The sequence below is a fragment of the Natator depressus genome, chromosome 8 (genome assembly GCF_965152275.1).
Source record: "Natator depressus isolate rNatDep1 chromosome 8, rNatDep2.hap1, whole genome shotgun sequence".
Classification (NCBI taxonomy): Eukaryota; Metazoa; Chordata; order Testudines; family Cheloniidae; genus Natator; species Natator depressus.
Window position 1 is genome coordinate 53,450,780 of NC_134241.1, and position 25,253 is coordinate 53,476,032.

At 46.5% G+C, this 25,253-nt stretch overlaps 1 protein-coding gene across 5 annotated transcripts; it reads right to left on the reverse strand.

The window, feature by feature from the left end:
• Window positions 1-301: 301 nt before the first annotated feature.
• LOC141992242 (2-5A-dependent ribonuclease-like) lies at window positions 302-25,234 on the reverse strand. 5 transcript variants are annotated; one of them, XR_012640557.1, is made up of 8 exons: window positions 24,216-24,472; window positions 7,231-8,895; window positions 6,813-6,901; window positions 6,134-6,351; window positions 5,886-6,021; window positions 4,209-4,369; window positions 1,942-2,433; window positions 303-1,622 (listed from the first exon to the last, which is right to left on the reverse strand). XR_012640557.1 is itself a non-coding variant. In XM_074961085.1 (7 exons), exons 2-7 carry the CDS (start codon window positions 8,678-8,680, stop codon window positions 2,295-2,297), a joined length of 2,193 nt encoding a protein of 730 aa, XP_074817186.1. In that variant the 5' UTR covers window positions 8,681-8,895; window positions 25,024-25,234; the 3' UTR covers window positions 302-2,294. The 5 variants fall into 5 exon arrangements, 4 of the variants coding, with proteins under 4 accessions (XP_074817186.1, XP_074817187.1, XP_074817185.1 ...); XM_074961085.1 differs by lacking the exon at window positions 24,216-24,472 and adding an exon at window positions 25,024-25,234 and having other exon boundaries at window positions 302-2,433; XM_074961086.1 differs by having other exon boundaries at window positions 302-2,433; window positions 24,338-24,482.
• Between the last annotated feature and the right edge of the window lie 19 nt (window positions 25,235-25,253).

Below are 25,253 nucleotides of genomic sequence, written 5' to 3' on the forward strand. Positions count from 1 at the left end.
AGGAGTACTTGTGGCACCTTAGAGACTAACCAATTTATTTGAGCATAAGCTTTCGTGAGCTACAGCTCACTTCATCGGATGCATACTGTGGAAAATACAGAAGATGTTTGTTTTTACACACACACAAATCATGAAAAAATGGGTGTTTATCACTACAAAAGGTTTTCTCTCCCCCCACCCCACTCTCCTGCTGGTAATAGCTTATCTAAAGTGATCACTCTCCTTACAATGTGTATGATAATCAAGGTGGGCCATTTTCAGTACAAATCCAGGTTTTCTCCCCCCCACACACCCCCCCAAACAAACCCACTATCCTGTTGGTAATAGCTTATCTAAAGTGATCACTCTCCTTACAATGTGTATGTCTACTACCACTACTGTCTGGAATAAAACTTTACTATTGCAATAAGCCTGAAAACTCTCTGTCCCATTTGTTTGTCTCCCTCTCCTTCTCCAGCCAGGCTGCCCACAGGGCTAGGCTCCCCGTTCCCCCGACCCCTGCACTCAGCAGGGGCTGCAGCGGCTCCCCTCTAGCTTGGAGCAGGGGGACTGGCTGAGGGAGAAGCCTCCCCAGGTAGCCTGCTGCCTGCATAAGAACAGTTGAAATTTAGCTGTTCGCTCCAGGGTCTGAACCGCCATTCGGGACTATTTCTGGCTTCCTTGTTAATTTCATTCACAGTTGTTGGAGGTGGGGCCGGAGGAAGGTGAGACCAAGGCAGGGGCAGAATACAATAGGCATTTTACTGCACAGCTTAAATCCAGAGCTAATAAAAGCCAGTGGAAGGGGAAAACATTGGTTTCTGTCCTCCCTCCTCCTCCAACCAGGCTGCCCGAGAGGGCTAGGCTCCCGCCCCCTCAGCAGGGGCTGCAGCGGCTCCCCTCTAGCTTGGAGCAGGGGGACTGGCTGAGGGAGAAGCCTCCCCAGGATGCCTGCTGTCTGCATAAGAACAGTTTAAATTTAGCTGTTCACCCCCTGGTCTGAACCGCAGAATTAGGTGCTATTTCTGGCTTCCTTGTTAATTTCACTCAAGGTTGTTGGGGCGGGGGGGGGGCGGGTACCAAAGCCTGGGCAATTCTTTTCTGCCCCCTGGATGAAGCGAATACACAAAAAATACAATCAAAATCAGGAACCATTTCCAAGTTCAAATCTATCCCATTTCCTCCCCAGCAGAGGATCGTGGTTGTGATGTCCAAACTGCTTGCAGATCCTCTTTGAAATGTTACTGTTTAAAAAAAAAACCAAACACATGGAGAACATAGTGGGAAGATGTGTTCTGATGATCAGGGTTTATTTTGGGCAAAGCAATTTTGGTAAAACAACTAAAGATTCACAGGGAAAGCAAATAGCCCCATAGACAAAACCACAAAGGGACTGAAGGGGAAAACTGGATATTCAGAGAAATTATTGTGCCTCCTTTGAAAGAAATAGTAGTTTTCATTCCATCCTCTTTATATATTGAATTAAACACCTGAAATGTCCTTAGGACATTGGGGCTCAGATCTCTTTTTGTTTTGTGGGTGTCCGTGTCCTGCACAGTGCAGAGGCTGAAATTGACAAAACTTTCTCTAAGTATCTTGTATATTTCATGGCAGCTATTCTAGTTGTCCTTCATTCACCCAGTCTTCCCCTACTAATAGCCACCCATTGGTGTGCCCCCTGCACACTTTTATGTGCCTGGGAGGGAGATTAAACAATCCTTGATATCTGACTTGTTAGATCTAAATCTACTCTTATTCCAGGTATGTTCTTAATGTATCTGTCCAGTATGGATGGATCTCTCAGAAAAGATAGCTCTTCAGTGTAGGAATTGGACCAACAGCCCCCCAGGGGCAAGATGCCATGAAGCAGCACACATTAAGCAGAAGTTCCTGAGGTGTTAGCTGCAAGGGTGCAGGGGGCACACCAATGGGTGGCTATTAGTAGGGGAAGACTGGGGTGACTTTCCCAAAGCCACATAGTGAGTCAGTAGTACAGCTGTGATTAGAACTCAGGGCTGCCTACTTCTCAACCCTCTGCTCATTTCACCAGCTTACATTTCCCTTCTAGCACTTAGTTCTAGCACTTTCCTCAATGTAATTGTCCTCCATGACCCCACTGAAACATAGCATCTTTACCGCTGAGTGCTTTAGTGCTGAATCCAGAGACCAGATCCACTGACTGAAATTCCAATACTCTCTGCCCTCCCAGCCCCTTCCCCACTTTGTATGACACTTTTTGGCAGCTGAACGAAACGGTCCTGAAAAGGAAGTCAGTCAATGGGATTCAGCCATATAACCTGAAGCGACAGAACATGCTACAGCTGAGAAAGACACTGAGGGCTTGGGAAATGCTTATGATGCTGTATGCCGCGTAAACGCTTGTAGACATAAACTGTCAATTCTGGAAACAGGTGCAGGAAATACTCCGAAGGCTCCTTGATTATGTCCTTGACCCTGAAACAGAAGAACAGCAATTGATTTTTAACTTGGGAAGCCCCTACCCTGCTAAAAAGTGTCAAAGGATCAGAACAAATGGTCAGGTTTCCCCATTTGTTTCCCTATACAGTGAAAGCCATTTCAACAGCTTTCTGAAAACAAGAGTGAATTTCCTATAAATGATTAATATCCATTATCCCCCTGATCTGACATATTATGCCTTTGCTAATCTCTCCCACTAACCTTCTATTTCTCCATCCCACGGGACTAATCTCTTCATGGATGAGGGGCCATTTATCTCATTATTTTCAAAATCCTCATACAGTCCAATCATCAAAGCACTTTAATAGGGCATGTCTTCACTGCAGATATAACATGGGTGACTGGAACCTGGCTTAACCTAGACAGGGTGTGAGCACTGCAGCCACATGGCAAAGCACACTTGTGTTACCGTGTTCTCACTGGTGTTGCACTCCCCTCTGTGTGTTACTAGGACTTCTGGAATCATATCCTAGGGCTCTGTGCTGCAATAAGCAGAGCTGCTCTATGATACTTCCCCAGTGCGTTGCGGGAGAACTTGTCTGTCCTTCTGGGCCCCCGTGGGAAGGTTTGGAGGACTATCAGCACGGCAGTAATTTAGCCTGACTCCTCACTGCAAAGTGGACAGAGGAGCATGGGCTGAAAGCACCACTGAACTTGGGCAACAGAATTTCATCTGTGGATGGGAGGAGGGGCTAATGGCAACACCTGAGTAAGAGCTCGAGTTAACCCTGCAGTGAAGACAGACCCATGTAGGAGGAGAGAATTATGATCCCTTAGCAGCAGGACTGATGCTTCGTAATTTATAGATAAGGCACCTAAGTACTATAAAGATAAGTGCTTGAGAAATACTTAGGTAGATGAGTTTTTTAAATGTTGGATATAATAATGAAAAAAACTATAGTACAAGCAGCCCATCCTGGGGCTGTTTGTCATAGAAGGAAGCACCAGCATCTGGTGAAAACAGAAGGTCAGGCAGCTGATATTCAGAGATGTCCTGCTGCAGCATCACACCATTGCATTAGCCGAATCATCATCTATCCCACAGAGCTCTTCCATATTATGATTATAGCATGTGTTTCTCCTGTTCCTAAAGCATGAGGATGTGGAAATAGTTACATTACCTCTCTGGAGATGCCTGGTAAACAACACAACGGAACAAGAGCTGCTGATCAATGTGTGACTACAGGGATGATTTGGAACCAAAAACTAGTTCAGAAGCATCTTGATCATGTAAACTGCCTTTGGGTGGTGAGCCTGGGGTTATCTATTGTTAGTATTGGGACTTTCATAATATGATACACTGTATCCACATAACATTATTCTATGCAACTACAGAGCACTGTGCTGCTGGAGAGCCTATCTTTCATAACCTGGACACGCTTTAGTTTATAACATGCGTTACCTAGGGAGGTGGTAGAATCTCCTTCCTTAGAAGTTTTTAAGGTCAGGCTTGACAAAGCCCTGGCTGGGATGATTTAATTGGGGATTGGTCCTGCTTTGAGCAGGGGGTTGGACTAGATGACCTCCTGAGGTCCCTTCCAACCCTGATATTCTATGATTCTATGCTGGAGTACCGGGAAATGGTCTTTTCCCCACACCCTGCATATTTTTACCCTCCTTGAATGGCAGCATGTCCTTCTGAAGAAAGGATTCCTGCTCTTACACCTACAGGGACTTGCAACCTTTTACAGACAGACAAAGATTCCTAGGGACTGTTCATCCCTGGCACGGACTGTGAAGCAATCACTTACTTTTCTTCCTTCTCATCAAAGTGCTCGCCCATGTTCCTGATGAACTTCAGTAGGTCTGTGACATAGTTTTCATACTGTTTCTTCTTGTTCTGGTTCTGGTTCTTGTTCTTGTTCTTGTTGTTGAAGGGGTCGAGCATGCAGTCCAGAATCAATTTGTCAATCTGAAATAAAACACTCTGGATTATTCCATCCCATTCACACATCACAAAACAACAGCCTCCCCTGTCTGCAGTGGTCTCACTCTGCAGAAATATCATACACATGCATTTCTCATAGATGGAGCAATATTTTATAGCACTTACATTAAAATGTATGCTTAACAACATACAAAATTTCTATGGGTTTATCTTGTTTGATTCCCCTCTGGGTTCACCAGGGTGTGGATTTGTTAATCTTCACGACACAACGCATCTCTTTCCCAAATGCCCTTCTCTTTGCACAGCCATTTGGGGAAAAGCAGGGCTGAGAGATAGACAGGCATGATTATTATTATGGCTGTCATCATGATTTAGTGCTAGATCTTCCGCGGTGTCTGAGTTCTATTGGGTGAGAGGGACAAAGGTGGTTTTGTATCACCTTTCCACCCTCATAGTTGTGGCACTATTTGGAAAGGTCCATGTGGACTACAGTACTGTCCGAGGATCGCCAGAGCTCAGAGTACCCTGGCCATTTGCATTTCCACTTCAAGAATGCTCCCTACACCATGCAGGCTAGGAACAGGTGTCACGGAGTTGATTACAACATTTTTATGATACCTGGATATTTCTATGTCCAAGGGGAATCCTCAATTACTCCATTAGGGCAGCCCTCCATCTCGTGTACACCATGGAAGAGGTCTGAAGGGGACAGAACTTGGACAGAGGATCTGGGTGGTACACTGTGTAGCTATGGTTTTTTACTGTGTTGAAACTGTGAGGCACATGGGGCCTAGGATGGATGCCTATGTTAGTCTTTATACATTAATTCATTAAATAAGTGAAAGCTGTCTAGAGGTTTGTCTATATTAGAAAGTTTTGCCATTTTAATTATATTGATATAATTAAAGCAGCAACCTACCCCCTGCTGTGGACAGTTATATCCATAGAACAGTGCCTTGTATCAGTACAGCTTATTCTGGTTCTGGAAGCAAAATAGGCTGTACCTGTATAAGGCACCTTTATACTGATGTAACTGTGTCCACATTAGGGCTCATACCAGTACAAACACATCAGCTAAAACAACAGCCCTAGCCGACAGTTATTTAGCCAGATAAAAGTTTTAAGTGTAGACCAGGTTTAAGATTCTTCTGTACTGCACTCATTGCCATTGCAGTCAAGCACCTTCCAAGCTCAAATGCTTTTTAACAAGTTCCCTCTTTTCTCCTCCCTTTGCACACCCTCACTGCTGCAGTCCAACACACAGAAAATTACTCTAACTGCCTTCTCCGTTTAAAAGGCTGGTCACAACTTAAGCAGCAAGTCGCTAGGGTGATGTCTACAAACCACTCTCTGGAGGCTCCATGTACACCACTCCAGCAGTCAGTGACGGTAATTTTTAAATCTCCTAGATTTGATTAGATTTTGCCCCCACATTGTCTGGATAGGGATGGAGTTACACTTCCAGTTAAGGTTTAAAATGGGGCCTGTAAGTCCTGTAAGAAAACTTGCTCCTTGTGCATCCACAGCAAAAACAGCTTACCTGCTCAGTCCACTGCTGCAAAGGGTGCTCATCACAATTCAAAGCTTTCAGAATCTCACTCTTGTTGTTGTGATGTTTGGTGTTCCGAGTTTTGATATCGCTCTCATTCCCAACGTCTCTCAGGAACCTGTACCTGCTGTGGAATCAAAGGCACATTAGGGATGGCCTGCTGCACTGATTCTTGGCAGAATGGGGCAGCCGGCAAATCTGCTGTTTGAGGGTTTGTAATTTTCATTCATGGCACTTACGTCTGCTTGCTCCAGAAAAAGGGATGTTGGATCAAGTCTCTCAGCAGGTTTTCAACTGGGATTCCTTCATCAGGGGAGACCAGACTTTCCCTTAGGTCTACAGTCTCCACGTAGTCCTGCACATCCTCTGGACAACTTGCATCCAGATCATCTCCATCATTTTCCTCAAAGGGGACCTTACCCAGTGTAACAACATACAGGACCAGCCTTCTGAGCGCCTGAGCATGAGAACAAATGGCTGTTTCACCCCAGGGCACACAACTTCCCATCAAAAAGAAACAGAGACAGACAAACTATCTTCTAAAATCAGCACACTGATTGTAAAATCAGTACATTGTGTGTACACTTGTGTGTATGTGTATGGCAGCAATCACTTCATGAAGTGTTTGTATTAGAGAGACCACCACACTGACAGCATAGAGCAAAATCAGGAAGAGACTTCCAGGGTCTGGAGAAAATCTTCATTCCTAATCACTGTCACTTCTTTGTACTGTGGTCTCTTGTGCTATGGGAATTTCCAGAAACCACGCTGTTATACATTTCCTTTTGAATATGCAGGAAGATCAGCTGATTCGCCCCAAGAAAGCAAAGAAAATATATGAATAGAAAGAAGGGAGCAAAAGACAGAAAAGGTGTGAGGGGTAATCTGAAACATAATTTTGGTTTAATGGAAAGTTACCTTCAGGTCTTTGATTATGACATCCTTCTGTCCTTCACTCAATCTTTTGCTCTTATCAAAATCCGCTAAGCAAACTTTACCAGCAGCATCTGACAAAATAACAGGAACAGTTAAATCTGTTGTCTGTCTTTATGTGTGTGTTGCGCTCCTTTTCTCTAGTACCTGGTTGAATTATTCACATGACCCCAGAATTCTTTGGTAGATTATTCAGTTGGATGACCTGATCTCTCAGTAGGAGGACAAAACTAATGTGATACTTATGGCTGCTATACTACATAAGCACGAATGCACACACACCCTCTCTGTGCAAAAAAATCTCTACATTGCTGACGTATACGGTCAGCTCTATAATGCCTCACTTTCTCAACTATGGGCAATAGGAGAATAGAGTAAGAATGATAAGAACACACAAGCTAACCTATCAAAATGTTACGTGGGTGTAGATCCTGATGGCCAAATCCAAACATGTGTAGTTCTTGAACTGCCTCAAAGAGTGTCTTAAGAACACTCTTGCAATTCACTTCATTCTCTGATGCACTCAGGTGTTCTTCAAGGTTCTTCTCACAGAGCGAGAGGCACAAGTACAGGCAGGGTTTCTTTTCCTCAGCACCAAAAAGCTTTACTAAATGGTTGCTGGTCAGACATTGTTCAAGGCACATTTTCTCTTGTTTAGCAATTTCTGTGCCAATGCAGAATATCTTCACAGCCACCTCCTTCCCATCAAAGAGTCCCAGGTAGATGCCCCCTTGGGAGGTTCTCTGAATCCTGAAATCATTATGTTGGAAGATTTTAAGTTTTCCAATCATAGGACGATACATGTTGTAGAGAACCTTCAGCTGCTCTCCCCAGCGTTTGCTGGTGGGTTCCCAATCTTGAGGTTGACTTGGACCAGCCTTGGCGCCGTACTGGCGAAGAAGATCTGCCATTTTCTTATTGTATTTCCTATTGACAATCCCAATAAGGTCCCCAAGGTCAGTTCTTGCCCCTTTTTCACACAGTAGCTTTGCTATTTCATAATAGTTTTTCTCTACAGCTATCACCAGTGCTGTTTTGCCCTCTCTGTCAGCATCATTGGTGTCAACTTCATTCTTCTCCAATAAAGCTTTCACCAAATCCAGACTTTGTATCTCAACTGCCAGGATGAGCGTAGTTTTCCCATGTTCATCTCTTCTGTTCACATCAACACCACAATCCAGCAGGAAACGAACAACTGGGGCAATTGACTCCCTTGTCTTGTTATCACTTGGAAGGAAGGCATGGATTAAAGCATTCCTGCCCTGGTTGTCACAGATGTTCATGTCAGCCTTCATCTCACTGACAAGAATTTTTACGACTGAGAGGTGGCCCCCCTTGGCAGCATCCATCAGGGCTGTTGCCCCACCTTTATTCAGTGTTCTTTTCTCCTCGTTAACCACCCTCCGCAAATTCACATCTGCCCCATTATTGTACAAGAATCTTAAGGCCTCCTCATTCCCATAGTGAGCAGCCTCCATAAAGGCTGTGAAACCATTGTCATCATACTCATTGATTTCTGATCCCTTAGAAAGGAAGAGCTCTAAAAGTCTCACATTTCCCACTATCCCTGCTACAAGAAAGGGAGTGGCACCGTTTTTCTTCCTAGCACATGGATCAGCACCCTTCTCCAGCAGAAGATCAACAATCTCTTCCTGATCAACCTGTACAGCGCTGTGCAGAGGTGTCCAACCACCTCCTACCTTGAAATTAACATCTGCTCCTTCCGCCAACAGCTCCCGGACTTTCTCTATTAAATGGTTTCGGACAGCATCGTTTAGCAGAGAGGCTTTGTCTGCTGCTGTTTCATTTCCGGAGGTCAATACCTCTTCCTGGCTGTTACCAGTGGCCTCCATCACTGTTAAGATAAGTGGCTGTGCTCTTGCTCCGTGTCCGTTTCAGATGGAGATTCTTCAATAAAATGTACTTCCTGGGCTCTCCTTTAAGATGGAAGGCACGGATTGGTCAGTGCCTTTGTTGTCAGGACATGAATGGAGTTTTGCTGATGAAGTGCACCAAGTGTAGTTGAAGTGTACCCAGCTCCAAGGGCTCTATGCTTCACATATTCCACCTGATTAGCAAAGAGAGAAAACAAACCTGTTTACTGACTCTTAAGACTTTACAATTGTGCTTGACAGGTGATAGTTAAGGCTACATTTTAGTCACGGGTATTTTTAGTAAAAGTCATGGACAGACCATGGGCAGTAAACAAAATTTCATGGCCTGTGACCTGTCCATGACTTGTACTATACCCCTGACTAAATCTTGGGAGTGCTGTGGGTGCTCGTGGTGGGGCTGGGGCTGCTCATGGGGGGGAAAGGGAGCAGCCCGGGGGACTGTTGCCCAAGACTGCCCCAGCAGCAGCTGGTGCGACAGGCCCAGGGGCTGCCTGAGCTGCTTGGGCAGCCTCGGAGCCAGCCGTACCAGCCACTCCAGAAGTCATAGAGGTCATGGAAAGTCACGGAGCCATGACTTCCATGACAAACTCACAGCTTTAGTGACAGTCTATGGATCAGTAAGAGACAGGACACTGAAGATTACACCACATGGTTTTCAGAGCCAGGAGTGAGTGAGTGAGTGTGAGTGTGTGTGAAGGGGGATTATATCAGATGTTCTCTGGGTCCACATGCAACAGCCCCTGCTAATTTGGTTCTGAGTTTCTTATCAGTACAGATTGACAATCATAATGAATTGGTAGGGGTGGAAAGAGTAGTTTGTACCTTTAGGCACACACCCGGTACTCTCGGGTGTTCTTGTCAATGGGGAGAAGACACCCCAAGAAGGGTGTTTGTCATTAGATGTTGAGGGTACTTGGGTTATATAAATATAGCTCTGTGTATTCTTCAGTTCTGAAGCTGCTTGTGTTCCTACAGAATTACTCTCTGTACAGAAGAGTGCAGGAGATTCCAATCTTAAATTTTCAAAACACAAGTTTCTAGTCATCATGACTCTGAAGATAACCTTTCAAATATGATCTGAATAGAAGCTGATCTTAATTGGATGGTGCCTCTGGAATGTAATGAGGAAATTTAACTATTCACCCCCAGGAAGTGTATTAGAAAGATCCAGCTACTGTGCTTCTCTGTAACTTTTACATTCTCCAGACGCTGCTGCAGAATTTTCAGTTCACTCCAGAAGTTAGCACTATAGTGCCAAAGAAACCATAGGTCTTGCTGTGAAATTTAGGTTAAACTTGCTGCAAAATACACATGGCCTTCATTATATGCACCAAATACCTGATGCTTCCTGTTCTTTGTTGAAGAATATAAGTATACACATATCTATTACACCATTCAGTTTTGGACAGGTGGCTATGCCCTTAGCCCAGTGAAGAGACCAGTCAGAAACAGTATTAGACAAAAAGTCCCACCTTACCTCTGCCCCCTTTCTGCCTAGTGAGAAGCCCGTATTTGTCCGTTAGACTTTCTTGACCCTTTCATCATTTTCTGGGGTCAATCAGGAAGGAATTCAGGGTCTGGAGGCACACCTATCACTGACAGGCAACTGTCAGAAAGTCTTTAAGAATAGTGGGCACATTTAAGACTGTTTGTCCCCCGAGATATAAAATGGGCCATTCGTTTAAAATTTAGGCGTATCATAATCAAAATGCGAGTAAGGGTTTACAGCATTATATGCGAGGATGGAAAAATGGGAGAATATGTAATTAAAAAGGTGTCTAATGAATACTCTTCAGAATCAAAGGGTATATTATTCAGTTAAGGTTTGTTGTTGTTCTGTCTTATGAAGGAAAAGAAACCGAGTAACAAAAGTAATAACCTCTTTTCCCCTTTAAAGAGAGGTTATAACGGTTACAGAACAATAAAATTCAGCCTAACTGTCAAAGATGACAGTTGTTAAACATTTTTACCAAGGACTAGCTCCTTCTGGGCTTGTTTGTGGATCTGACAGAAAAGAATAATTTCAAAGGGAAACTGGCAGAAAAGCTGCAAAGTCTTAATTACAGGAAAAGTTTAATTCACATACGCTTGATTGTCTTCTGAGAAAACCAAATGAATCGAATCACTTACCACAGTTTTTGTTTAAAAGTTTTTTAAATGTATAATTAAGTTGCTTACATATGTTTGAGTTACTTCACAATACTCATTTGCTACATCTTTTGAGACATACTGTAAAAATAAAAGGCTCTTCTCCGAGCCACCAAAAAAAGCTACAGCCTTGTTAGAGGAACTATTACCAAGAGTCTTAACATATAAAAGGGAGAAAAACAAGAGAGTCTTGAAAAAGGGTAGAACAAAGATTCAGAAGTTTCCTTACTGACCACCGGCCCAGTCCTACTGACAACATGCTTCTATTCTGCCCTCTTTTCCTGATTCATGTCATAGAGGGCAGGTGTTTGTGGGAGTTAGCGAACATGCTGCTTTTTCAGGCAGTGCTGCCACTCTCTCTCAGAATGAGGGAAAGGGTTACTACATATCTTAGGGAAAAAAAACAACAAGGAGTCTTTGTGGCACCTCAGAGACTAACAAATTTATTTGGGCATAAGCTTTCAAGGGCTAAAACCCACTTCATCAGATGCATGGAGTGAAAAATACAGTAAGCAGAATATATATTATAGCACATGAAAATATATACCATTGTAACCATTCAAGTTATGTATATGTCAGGCTTATTGTTGGTTTTGAAAAATATTTAATGGAAAAATTGCTCACAGCACTAGGTTTTTGACAAATTGTAAAAAGAGGCTCAAACTAAGTGATCAATAATAAGGTCAACTTAAACAGCAGGTGTAGCTAAACTTGCATTTTGTTTCCTCACAAATTACCATAGTCTTTTTTTTTGCCCACACAATCCCATCCGCAACAAAGTACACCTCTACCCCGATATAACACAGTCCTCAGGGACCAAAAAAATCTTACTGTATTATAGGTGAGACTGCGTTATATCGGGGTAGAGGTGTACTTTGTTGCGGGTGGGATTGTGTGGGCAAAAAAAAAAAAAAAAAAGGACTACAGTAATTCGTGTTACCGCAAGTGGTTCCTCTGCGCTCCCCCTTTACTTGCTGAGGCCCCCCACCCCAGCTCACCTCCGCCTCCTCCCACGAGCGTGCCGTAGCTCCGCTTCTCCTCCCTCCCAGGCTCGCTGATTGGTGCGGCAAGCCTGGGAGGGGGGAGAAGCAGACCTGCAGCTCACTCCTGGGAGGAGGTGAAGCGGAGGTGAGCTGGGGCGGGGGGGCCGCAGCAAGTAAGGGGGCGGGCACAGAGGAACCGCTCCCCACCGCAGCTCACCTCTGTCTCCTCCCCTGAGTGCGCTGCCGCCGCTCCGCTTCTCCCCCTTCCCTTCCAGGCTTGCTGCCACCAATCAGCTGTTTGGTGCGGGAAGCCTGGAAGGAGGGGCGGGGGGAAAGCGGAGTGGCAGCGGCGTGCTCAGAGGAGGAGGCAGAGGCGAGCTGGGGCGGGGAGTGGTTACTCTGCGCCCGCCCCCTTACTTGCTGCGGCCCCCCCGCCCCAGCTCACCTCCGCTCTGCCTCCTCCCGCGAGTGCGCTACAGGTCAGCTTCTCCCCCCTCCCAGGATTGCTGCACCAATCAGTGAGTCTGGGAGGGAGGAGAAGCGGAGCTGCGGCATGCTCGTGGGAGGAGGCAGAGGAGAGCTCGGGTGAGGGGGCCTCAGCAAGTAAAGGGGGGGCGCAGAGGAACCACTTGCGGTAACACGAATTTGGATATAACAAGGTAAAGCAGCCCCACTCCCCGGAGCGCTGCTTTACCGCGTTCTATCCAAATTCGTGTTATATCGCACCACATTATATCGGGCTATAGGAGTACATTTTACTCACTCCCACTTTATGGCAGTGGGTTCTGCAGGACCCCATTCTCACTGCAGGGCTCTACCTTGGTCCCTATTTATCCTTCTTGATGCTGACGCTGATGATGAGGATTCTCTGTGTTAATTCCAGTACCACCTGCAGTGTACAAGGCCCTTTAGATCAAAACATGGAGAAGACACGGCCTCTGTCCAACCAAGATGTGCTCAGAGCAGAGCCAAGCCACAGGGGAGAGGTACAAATGTCTTACCTCACTTCTCTGCTCCCCTGATCTGTGGGACTGTGCCTGACATAAGTCAGAGCAGCCTCAGTGGTACTCTGACTCGCAGCTGCCTCCTGTAGACCCCTGCATATCACTTGGGCACAGCATTCTCCCAGCACACCCTGTATGCCAAAAGCTGTGAGCGGGGCTGGCGTACAAAGCGATATCATGAGTAAGACTAAGCTGTTGAAGTTGTGAAGGCTACAAGCCCTGCTGCCAACTCTGACATCCTACTGCACTTCATACAGTTGCTCTCAGTCCCCCTTAGGTCCTTTCCCTTTGTATTTCCGTGAGCAAAACACAATGGGCACACCACCGTCACAAGCAGCTGCTGTCATTAGCAGCAAGGAAGCAAAACTAGTAACTCACTCCAGCACCCTTTCTCCCGAGGATGGAGGTACTTGCTGCCCAGCATCTCCACAGCCCCGACCTGCCTCCCTGTCTGCTGTGTCCCTGCACGCTGAACCCATATGCCAAGCACTCACCTTGCTACAACATCAGAGATCTGCAATTAGCAACCAGAGTTCCAGACAAACAGCTCAGCTCAACTGGGCAAAGAAGGGGTGAGGAATAGAGGGCTGGGCATGGGAGAGAGGAAAAGAGACAGTAAGAAGTGGATAAAATGAAACTGTAAATGAGGGGAATGAGAAACAGCATGAACAGGAATGGGTTTGGGGGGAGGACCACAACTGCAGGGGGAGGTCGATGGGAGAAGGTAAATGTGAACATAAGGACTTTTCTGTGATATTTTTCCTACGACATGTAACAGATCATTCTAATGGACTATTTACATGTTTCTACACCTAGAGGCAATTTTGTTCCGGCACCAGATACAAACTAAATCCAGATTTCAGGTCGTTGTGTAGGATGGTTTTGTGGGGATAGAAAGGCATGGATTCCTTCCTGAAGACAAGGAGCTGCAATGGGGCCTCTCCACAATAGTTACTGCAGCCTCAGGTCTCTAGTAGTATCTGCGACAGTTTGCACCTTTTTCCCTGGCGGGGAATGGCCTGTGGATCTGCTCCTATCCCTCTGCAAGCTGGGGCTCAGGAGCTGGGCCTCATGGGTGCAAGAAGAGAGGATCAGCTGCACCAAAGGAGGGATTGTGTCATGTATAAAGATGGTGCTTTCTTAAAGAAATGTATTGAAATGTAAGCAGGGCCGGCTCCAGGCACCAGCTTTCCAAGCAGGTGCTTGGGGCGGCAACTCGAATAGGTCAGCGGTCCGTGTCCCGCGGCAGCAATTCGGCAGCAGCTCCACCGCTTTTCCCACAGCTCCGGCTTTTGGGGGGAGCTCCGCCGCTTTTGGCGTGGCGGCAATTCAGTGGCGACTGCTTGGGGTGGCAAAATTGCTAGAGCGCCCCCTGAATGTAAGTAGCCCCAAAAATGTATTTCCTAAAAATAGGCTTGACAATAGTCAAGAGAGGCCCTATGTCACGTTGTAAACATGTTTTGGTCCTAACTGGTTTTTACAAGCGTTTTAAATAAAATGTAAATGTTTTGAAAAACACGATCTATACTGATTGTTAGCTTAGCATTTATGCAGATGTTAATTAAGACAATACTTCATATTAAACAGACAATAAAAAATTACAGAATATTTCATTATAGTAGTGGAAATATAAATATGGTAAAGGGTAATGTTAATTAATTATAATTGGTTAGGAAAAATGTAGCATGCCGATTTTAGATTAGTGCACCCATCCACCATCAAGGTACTGTTAGAAAAAAAATTACACCCATTCTTCCCATCCAGGGATTAATCAGCCCTGCATGCATCATTTCATCTTAAAATGTAAGTATGATATGCAGTGTATTCTTATATTCATTATTTTATTTTAAATTAAGTCTTTGATTTTATCTCTCATTGTGTCATTCGCAGTCCTCCACTAAATTAAATAATCTGTAATTGCCCTGGCGGCTTGAACCATAAAGAATTCAAATTGGTTTTATTCCTTATCTTTAAAGTACTAATTGGGACAATATAAATCAAAGGTTACAACAGGGGGGTGAATTCTGATACTTCTCCTTCCACCACCCAAGTGGAACTGCACACAATTCTGCCATGTTTTAAGCCCTTCCCTAATCTAGAGATGACATGACAGACAGCCACACTAGCTCCAACATAGATTCAGCAAAGGTTACCAACTATCAGTAAATGTAAGACCTGTCAGTTAAAACAAAACAGTGAAAATTACCTGCCAGAGTCATGACTTTCTAAAAAAACACGTAGCCAGAAGTACAAATGGCAAGATACTCTACAACAGTGGTTCTCAACCAGGGATACGTACATAGAGATCTTCTGGGATGTACTCGACTCATTTAGATCAGTGTTTTCTCAATTTGAGGGTTGCAACGCCCAGGGGGGTCATGAGATGAGTTTAGGGATGACATTGGGGCGGGGGGGAGGGGCAAACAGGGCAATTGTCTGGGGCTTAATGCCACAAGGGACTCTGCAAAGCTAAATTACATGCTTCAGCCCCAGGAGGCAGGCTTCCGGCCTGTCCCCCAGGGCCCTGGCTTCAGACAAGGCTCACAAATGAAAAACAGGCTTAAGTATCACACTGAAATGTAAGTACAATCGATTCATTTTATAACGATATGGTAAAAATCAGAAAGCAAGCAATTTTTCAGTAAGAGTGTGCCGTGACACTTTTGTATTTTTCTGTCTGATTTTATAAGCAAGTAAAAAGAAAAGGAGGACTTGTGGCACCTTAGAGACTCACAAATTTATTTGAGCATAAGCTTTCGTGAGCTACAGCTACTTCGTCGGATGCAATGCAGTAGAAAATATAGTGGGGAGATTTTATATACACAGAGAACATGAAACAATGGGTGTTACCATACACACTGTAATGAGAGTGATCAGGTAAAGTGAGCTATTACCAGCAGGAGAGCAAAAAAAACCTTTTGTAGTAAAACTATTTCCCCATGTTTATTCCTCCTCCCCCCCCCCCGTTACTGTTCCTCACACGTTCTTGTCAACTGCTGGAAATGGCCCACCTTGATCATCACTACGAAAGGTGAGCTGTAGCTTATGAAAGCTTATGCGAAAGCTTATGCTCAAATAAATTTGTTAGTTTGGGAGACTAACTTCCCAGACATAGACTGGAGGACAAGTGCTAGTAATAATAATAAAAAGAAAAGGAGGACTTGTGGCAGCTTAGTCTCTAAGGTGCCACAAGTCCTCCTTTTCTTTTTGCGGATAGACTAACTCAGCTGCTACTCTGATACCAGTAATAATGGGGCTCAATTTTCCTGATGTGATAGCTGATAGATTCCTTCATCAAGTAGTTGCTGAACCAATAAAAGGGGATGCCATTTTAGATTTGGTTTTGGTGAGTAGTGAGGACCTCATAGAAGAAATGGTTGTAGGGGATAATCTTGGTTCAAGTGATCATGAGCTAATTCAGTTCAAACTGAACAGAAGGATAAACAAAAATAAATCTGCGACTAGGGTTTTTGAATTCAAAAGGGCTGACTTTCAAAAATTAAGGAAATTAGTTAGGGAAGTGGATTGGACTGAAGAATTTATGGATCTAAAGGCAGAGGAGGCCTGGGATTACTTCAAGTCAAAGCTGCAGAAGCTATCAGAAGTCTGCATCCCAAGACAGGGGAAAAAATTCATAGGCAGGAGTTGTAGACAAAGCTGGATGAGCAAGCATCTCAGAGAGGTGATTAAGAAAAAGCAGAAAGCATACAGGGAGTGGAAGATGGGAGGGATCAGCAAGGAAAGCTACCTTATTGAGGTTAGAACATGTAGGGATAAAGTGAGACAGGCTAAAAGTCAAGTAGAGTTGGACCTTGCAAAGGGAATTAAAACCAATAGTAAAAGGTTCTATAGCCATATACATAAGAAGAAAAAGAAGGAAGTGGGATCGCTAAACACTGAGGATGGAGTGGAGGTTAAGGATAATCTAAGCCTGGCCCAATATCTAAACAAATACTTTGCCTCAGTCTTTAATGAGGCCACATGGGGAATTATTAGTTAAATTGGAAAAGATGTGGATCAATAAGAAAATTGAAAGGTGGATAAGGAATTGGTTAAAGGGGAGACTACAGCGGGTCATACGGAAAGGTGAACTGTCAGGCTGGAGGGAGGTTACCAGTGGAGTTCCTCAAGGATTGGTTTTGGGACCAATCTTGTTTAATCTTTTTATTACTGACCTCACCAAAAAAAAGTGGGAGTGCGCTAATAAAGTTTGCGGATGATACAAAGCTGGGAGATATTGCCAATTTAGAGAAGGACTGGGATATCATACAGGAGGATCTGGATGACCTTGTAAACTGGAGTAATAGTAATAGGATGAAATTTAATAGTGAGAAGTGTAAGGTCATGCATTTAGGGATTAATAACAAGAATTTTAGTTATAAGCTGGGGACACATCAATTAGAAGTAATGGAGGAGGAGAAGGACCTTGGAGTATTGGTTGACCACAGAATCACTATGAGCAGCCAATGTGATATGGCCGTGAAAAAAGCTAATGCGGTCTTCGGATGCATCAGGTGAGGTATTTCCAGTAGAGATAAGAAGGTGTTAGTATCGTTATACAAGGCACTGGCGAGACCTCATCTGGAATACTGTGTGCAGTTCTGGTCTCCCATGTTTAAGAAGGATGAATTCAAACTGGAACCGGTACAGAGAAGGGCTACTAGGATGATCCGAGGAATGGAAAACCTGTCTTATGAAAGGAGACTCAAGGAGCTTGGCTTGTTTAGCCTAACCAAAAGAAGGTTGAGGGGAGATATGATTGCTCTCTATAAATATATCAGAGGGATAAATACTGGAGAGGGAGAGGAATTATTTAAGCTCAGTACCAATATGGACACAAGAACAAATGGATATAAACTGGCCATCAGGAAGTTTAGACTTGAAATTAGACAAAGGTTTCTAACCATCAGAGGAATGAAGCTCTGGAACAGCTTTCCAAGGGGAGCAGTGGGGTCAAAAGACCTATCTGGCTTCAAGATTAAACTCAATAAGTTTATGGAGGAGATGGTATGATGGGATAGCCTCATTCTGGCAATTAACTGATCTTTAACTATTCATGGTAAATAGGCCCAATGGCCTGTGATGGGAAGTTAGATGGGGTGGAATCTGAGTTACTACAGAGAATTATTTCCTGGTTATCTGGCTGGTGAATCTTGCCTACATGCTCAGAATTCAGCCGATTGCCATATTGGGGGTCAGGAAGGAATTTTTCTCCAGGGCAGATTGGAAGAGGCCCTGGGGGTTTTTCACCTTCCTCTGTAGCATGGGGCACGGGTCACTTGCTGGAGGATTCTCTGCTCCTTGAAGTCTTTAAACCATGATTTGAGGACTTCAATAGCTCAGACATAGGTGAGGGGTTTATTGCAGGAGTGGCTGGGTGAGATGCTGTGGCCTGCATTGTGCAGGAGGTCAGACTAGGTGATCATAATGGTCCCTTCTGACCTTAATATCTATGAATCTATGACCCTAGCCCAGGAAGGCCTACGGATAGGAACCCCAAACCTAGCTCCAAGTACCCCACCCATAGGAGCCCTACCCATTGCAACCGTAACCATAGCCCCATTTATTCTATCCATAGGAACCCTAACTCAGGGGGGCAGGAGCCCTACCCATAGGAACCCTAACACTGGCGGGGGGGAGAAGGGACCCCTACCCAATGCAAAGTCAACCTGAGGAACTCCTTGCCAGAGGATGTTGTGAAGGCCAAGACTATCACAGGATTCAAAAAAGAACTAGATACATTCATGGAGAATAGGTCCATTCCTGCCCAGCTAGGATGTCCCTCGCCTTTGTTTGCCAGAAGCTGGAAATGGGCGACAGGGGACGGATCACTTGATGATTACCGGTTCTGTTCTGTTCATTCCCTCTGAGGCACCTGCCATTGGCCACTGTCGAAAGTCAGGATACTGGGCTAGATGGACCTTTGGTCTGACCCAGTGTGGCCGTTCTTGTGTTCTTAGGAACCCTAACCCTGGGGGCGGGGAAGAGACCCACTCATAGGAACCCTAAATCTGGGGGAGAAGGGAAGACCTATCCATAGGAACCCTTACCCTAGCTCCAAGTACCATACCCTTAGGAACTCTAACCCTCGGGAAAGAAGCTTTAATCAATAGGAACCCTAACCCTTGGATGGGGAGCCCTACCCATAAAAATCCTAATACTAGGGCAGGGAGCCTTACCCTTATCAACTGTAACCTTAGCTCCCTTAACCTTACCAATAGAAACACTAAGACTAGGGTGGGGAGCCATACCCACAGGAACCCTAACCCTAACGCCAAGTATCCTAACCTTAGCCAACCAAACCATAGCTCTAAAGACCCTACCCACAGCCACATAAACCTAGCTCCAAGTACCCTACCCTGTAGCCCACTGGGCTAGATTGCCTTTATTATATTCACTGCTTTGCGTTATATTCTGCTTTGCGTTATATTCAGCAGTAATGCAACAAACCTACAGGCCTGTATCCTGTAAGAAATTAGCTTCAGCAAGTTAGCATAAGGCTTTAGGCCTATGAGCTTTGAACAGATAAACTTTGCACAGATAAACAGCCCAATGGCAACCCCAAGTATTGGGGAGCTGAACATAGAGTGTTTAAGAGGAATTTCTGACCACAGGAACAGGACCCAACTACAAAAGTGTCATGGCAACAAACTGATGTACTTAACAGGTACAAGAGCTACATCTGTAGATACCTAACCACAAGAGGCCCATGGTAATGGATTGACATATATGATAATAAGTTAAGATCTTTGATATACTAACCTATACGAAAAGGACACACCAAAATTAGTAAGGTGAGGATATACAAATAAGGAAAAAGGGAAATACCGCTACTGAATATGCATCAAACATAGCGGTGTCAGCATATCATATTATAAAAGTTGCATCCCAGCCTAGGGGCCACAGGAGAAAGAGATGTAGTCCTTGGGAGGTGCCAGAATGATGGCCACTGGTGATGAGGAAGATGATGGCTAACATTTCAGATTGTTTCACAACGGATTGTGGGAGTATATGGATGTGCAGATGTACATTCTGTAGTATCTCTATCTTACTGAGCTGGGGTGTTTGTGACTGTGCTAAATGTATTAATAAACTATTTTTAAATACAGAAGAGTTCCTATAGTGTGAGTGTTCCAACTGCGCACATTAGGGTTCCCAATTATATAATAATTTGAATAATACTGGGCCTGATCATGGGACAAGATCCTGTCAACCCACAAAGTGATAACTGGGGAGTCTTAAGAAATCAATGTAATTAATACATAAGCTACAGTTCAGGCTACAACCCACAGCAACCCAAATGCTAGGGTGCAAACCCTACCATAGAAACCCTAACCCTAGCTCCAAATACCCTATCCATAGCCACCCAAACCCTAGCTCAAAGTGCCCTATCCCTAGAGATGCTAACTTTAGGGCAGAGAGCCTGACCCACAGGAACCTTAACCCTAGGGCGGGGAGCCCTACCCATAGCCACTGATACCCTAGCTCTAAGTACCTTACCCCATGAATCCTAACCCTAGGGCTGGGAGCTCCACCCATAGAATCCATAACCCCAGCTGCAAGTACCATACCCATAGGAACCCTAACTCTAGCCCAGGGCATCCTAGTCTCAGAAACCCTAACCCTGGCCCGGGGAGCCCTCCCCTTCCGAACCCTAACCCTGGCCCGGGGAGCCCTACCCTCTGGAAGCCTAACCCTAGCACGTGGAGCCATAACCTTTGGAACCTTAACTCTAGCCTGGGGAGCTCTACCCTTTGAAACCATACACTTAGCGCCTGGAGTGTTATGTTTTGGAACCAAAACCCAAGGCCCAAGAGCCCCACGATCTGGAACCCTGTCCCTATCCCTAGTAGTCCTATTATATGGTACCCTAACCATAACCCCGTAAGCCATACTTTGGGAACCCTAACTCTAGCCCAAGAAGTCCTACCATCTAGTTTAGATATGCCCACTAGTGGCAGCATGTAGCACTTACACTATCTAACACCTTTAACCATCAAAGCACTTTATACACACTAGCCAGAGTTGTCAACATTTGAAAATGGTTTCAACGGACATTTTCTAACTAAGCTGAGATCTAGCTGATGAGATCCGAAGCTCTGGAGGGTTGTGTGCATATTCTGCTGAGTGTGAGGTGATTTTTTCTTTTTGAAGAAGAGGCAGAGAAAAGTGTCTGAAATTCAGCAAAATAGGCTTCAAACTATCTAGTGCCTGGGCCCAGTACGTGCATGACTGGAAAAAGTGTCACTTGACTATGTCAAATCGTTCCTCTCCCCAACCTGACAGTTCTCTCTTCCTCCTACTCTCCTTCCTCATCTCCATTCACTGCTTCTTCTCGTGCTGGAGGAGTATCCTACTGTGTAAGTACAAGGTAAAACACCTTGTTCAGGATCTCCCCCAGGCAGGGCCTGGACTGGCCTCTATTTTGCCTGCGTTGAGTGTAGATGTGCTCAGCAGGAGCTTAGGAGGTGACGCCTGTACTGAGAGAGGCCTAAACGGTCACACCAGGTACAGGCATCACCTCCCCTTCCCCCAAGCTCCTGCTGAGCACAGCTGAGAGGCACCCAGGTTTTCAGGACCATGTGGTGATTCTCAGAGCTCATCACACCTCCTCAGCTGCTAGAACGATTCTTCACCAAGCCACTTGCCTTACACCAGGAGTGGCCAACCTGAGCCTGAGAAGAAGCCAGAATTTACCAAAGTACATTGCCAAAGAGCCACAGTAATACGTCAGCAGCTCCCCCACTCCGCTCCCAGCACCTCTCGCCCACCAGCAGCCTAGCCGATCAGCGCCTCCCCACACCTGCCAATCAGCTGTTTTGTGGCGTGCAGGAGGCTCTGGGGGGGAGGGGGAGGATCGAGGGCATGGCAGGCTCAGGGGAGGGGGTGGGAAGGGGTGGAGTGGGGGTAGGGCTTGTGGCAGAGCCAGCGAGTTTAGCAGTGAGCACCCGCCGGCACATTGGAAAGTTGGCGCCTGTAGCTCCAGCCCCAGAGTTGATGCCTATACAAGGAGCCACACATTAACTTCTGAAGAGCCGCATGTGGCTCCGGAGCCACAGGTTGGCCACCCCTGTCCTACACCCTGTGGCCATCTCTGGGAATTGCAGCAGCTCACAGGCCTGGAACCCTGGCAGAAACTGAAGTTACCTGGGACTTAATTGCAAATAGGAGCAACAAAAATGATTAAAAGTCTAGAAAACATGATCCATGAGGGAAGATTGAAAGAATTGGGTTTGTTTAGTCTGGAAAAGAGAAGGCTGAGAGGGGAACATGATAACACTTTCCAAGTACATAAAAGGTTGTTACAAGGAGGAGGGAGGTAAATTGTTCTTGTTAACCGCGAAAGAGAGGACAAGAAGCAATGGGCTTAAATTGCAGCAAGGGCAGTTTAGGTTGCACATTAGGAAAAACTTTAGTCCAGTGCTTAACTTCCCTGACAGAAATTGTCTAGGGAGGTTGTGGAATCTCTGTCATTGTCTAACCTGCTCTTAAAAATCTCCAAACACCTGTCAGGACTAGATAATACTTAGTCCTGCCGTGAGTCCAGGGGATTGGACTAGATGACCTCGAGGTCCTTTCCAGTCCTATGATTCTATGAAATAGAGAAGCAGCAGGGGCATAGCCACCGTTTTTTATTGGGGGAGGGAACTAGAGTTAAAAAAAAAAGTTTACTATTGCTTTAATGAGTAGTTTTGTACCATAGCTAAATTTGTCCACTTTTAATAGAGACAGACGAGCTTCTGTTCCAAACCCTGTGTTTCCTTTATTTATTACTGCAATCCTTAACATTTTGGAAGGGCTAAAGTCCCTACAAGCTCCCAGGTCGTACATCCATGGGCAGTGACTGTAACCTGGAGGTAGAAGGTCTAAAGCAGAGTGCAAACTCAGAGATGAATGACGGAGCAACCAGCGTGACAGAGGATATCCTGAAACAGACAGACACCTGCTTCCACAGTATCCAAAAGAAGAGGGAGTGTGAGAAGAACTCCTTCAGCTATCAGCAACAATAGAGCACTCATCACTAAAGAGTGATGAGGAAAAAAACGGTTTTCTCTCCTTGAACCCTAGGAGAAAGAGGAGAGAAAGTACAGACAACATCATGCGACAGAGAACCCTCTCAACTCCTCAGGTATGGGCAGTAATGACTAATGGACATAGGGGATCAGACCTCAAACACATCAGGAAGCCCTGTCCCAGGCAGATGGCTCCCAGCTCTGACATCCCTGAGGTGCTGGCTCCTTTTAACACTTTGGCAACACTCATCATGCTGATAAAGCATCCCCATTGAGTGGGATAGTGTCAGTCTAGCCTCTCCACTTTCAGATGTCACTGGCCTTCAGTGAGAAAGGGACAGTGAAAGCCGCTGCAGGAGGATGAGGGAGGGAGCACAATGGCTGACCTAAGCAGTGTGCATCTTCTCTGGAAATACTGTCACTGTGGCCCAACTAACTGCCTTGGAAAGAGGAATCACTATCTTCCTGGATTTAATCATTCCTCTGCTTATGGCTCATCTTGCACCCCTTGCCTTTGTAATACAGCCAGACTAAAATTGAACCATCCCTTCAACCACCCGTAACCACAGTTGCCAACTTTCACATGGTAAATAAGCACCCTGACTTTCACAATAAGCCACAAATCAAGCTAATCCCATTTCAAAACAAGGCAATCCCCAAGAATCCCAACACTCTATGTGACTAGCAGGGGCAGCAGGTTTGTATAATTTTTGGTGGTCCCCAGAAGGGGGCCAAGTCATGCCCCCCCCCACATGTCCCTAAGGGTCTGGGAGGAAGTTTGGTGTGGGAGGGGGAGGGCATTTGGGTGCAGGCTCTAGGCTGGGGCAGGGAGCTGGGGTGGGCTCTGGGCTGAGGTGCAGGCTGGGGCAGGGGGTGGGCTCTGGGAGGGAGTTGGGGTGTGGGATCTGGGCTGGGGCAGGCAGTTGGGGTGCAAGGGGCAGGCTCTGGGAGGGAGTTTGGGTGCAGGGTCTGGGCTGGGGCACAGGAGGAGGTGCAGGGGTGGGCTCTGGGAGGGAGTTGGGGTGTGGGATCTGGGCTGGGGCAGGCAGCTGGGGTGCAGAGGACAGGCTCTGGGAAGGAGCTGGGGTGCCAGGTCTGGGGAAGGGGGTTGGGGTGCAGGAGGGGGTGCAGGGTCAGGGCTGGGGGGCAGGGGGTGAAGGCTCTGTCTGACACAGGCTCTGGGGTGGGGTAGGGCAGAGCCAGGGATGAGGACCTTAGGGCGCAGACAGGCTGCTCCAGGGCTAGGGCCAGAGAGGAGGACTCCCCCCAGCCCTCTCACCACCGGCATCGGCAAGCTCTGGAGGAGGGACCCCACCTCTTCCCCTCACCCCAGCAGCACACTCACCCTGCACCCACCGCTGTCCCTGCACTTGCTCCTTGGCCCCCTCTCAGATCCAGGAAGCCCCCTTGCCTCCCCTGTGGTGGGTGCCAGGGGGGCTGCCATCATGTGTGGCCTCCTTCCCTCACCGTAGCCTCACTGGGAGTGGGGGATGGGGCTGCCCCTCGCCCAGCGGCGGCTGGGGGCGCGGATCACAGGGTCAGAGACTGGCCGAAGCCCAGCAGCTGGTCAGGCGAGTGAGGTCAAGCCGCCGCCCAGCCGGAAGTGCTTTTCGGGGGGGGCGGGGGGAGGGCTGCCGCTGCTCTCGCGTTAGGCAGCCGGCGCAGCCCGCGGCAGCGCAGACAAGGCGGAGCAGGGCCGCCGCTCTCTGTGACTCAGGCGGGGACACTCCAGGGTCTGGGGGAGGCGCGCGGGGAGCGGCAGGTGGGGCCCGGTTGATGCTGCAGGCAGGATCTGGGGTGGGGGGAGACCCGGATCCAAACACTGGTGGAGCTGGGCCCCCGGCCCTGAATATTCCTGGAGCCTGGGCACCATGGGCCCATATAACTCGCTGCCGCTGGTGACTAGATTCCCCCCGGCATGCAGTCTGGGACTGTGGTGGGCCCGGTGTGTGCCCCGGACTCTCTCCCCCTCTTGCCCCTGCTTGGCGGGAGCCGATCAAAAAAAGAAGAAGCAACAAGCTACAAGCCAATTAAGTCAAAAATAAGCCCAATTTCTGTATTCCCCCCTCCCCCCCTGCGGGGTTGACATGTCTGCCCGTAGCCCTTCTCTCCTTTTGTTTCCTTTAGTAAGGCACCACAGACCAGTCACTCACCTCCCTTCTTCTTCAGACACCTGCGGTCCCACACAGCAGTGTTTGCCTAGTTGTTTGTTCAGAGTTCTAGCTGCACAGCTCAGCAAAGAGAAGGGAGAACAGAGGGTTGGACTGCAAGGGATGGAGAAGAAAAAAGCAGAGAGAGGAAGAGAGAAAGAACAGTGCAAACAGAGTAATGGAGGAAAGAGACGCGCTGAGGGCTCAGCTAGGAATTTTAGTTTCATTTCTCC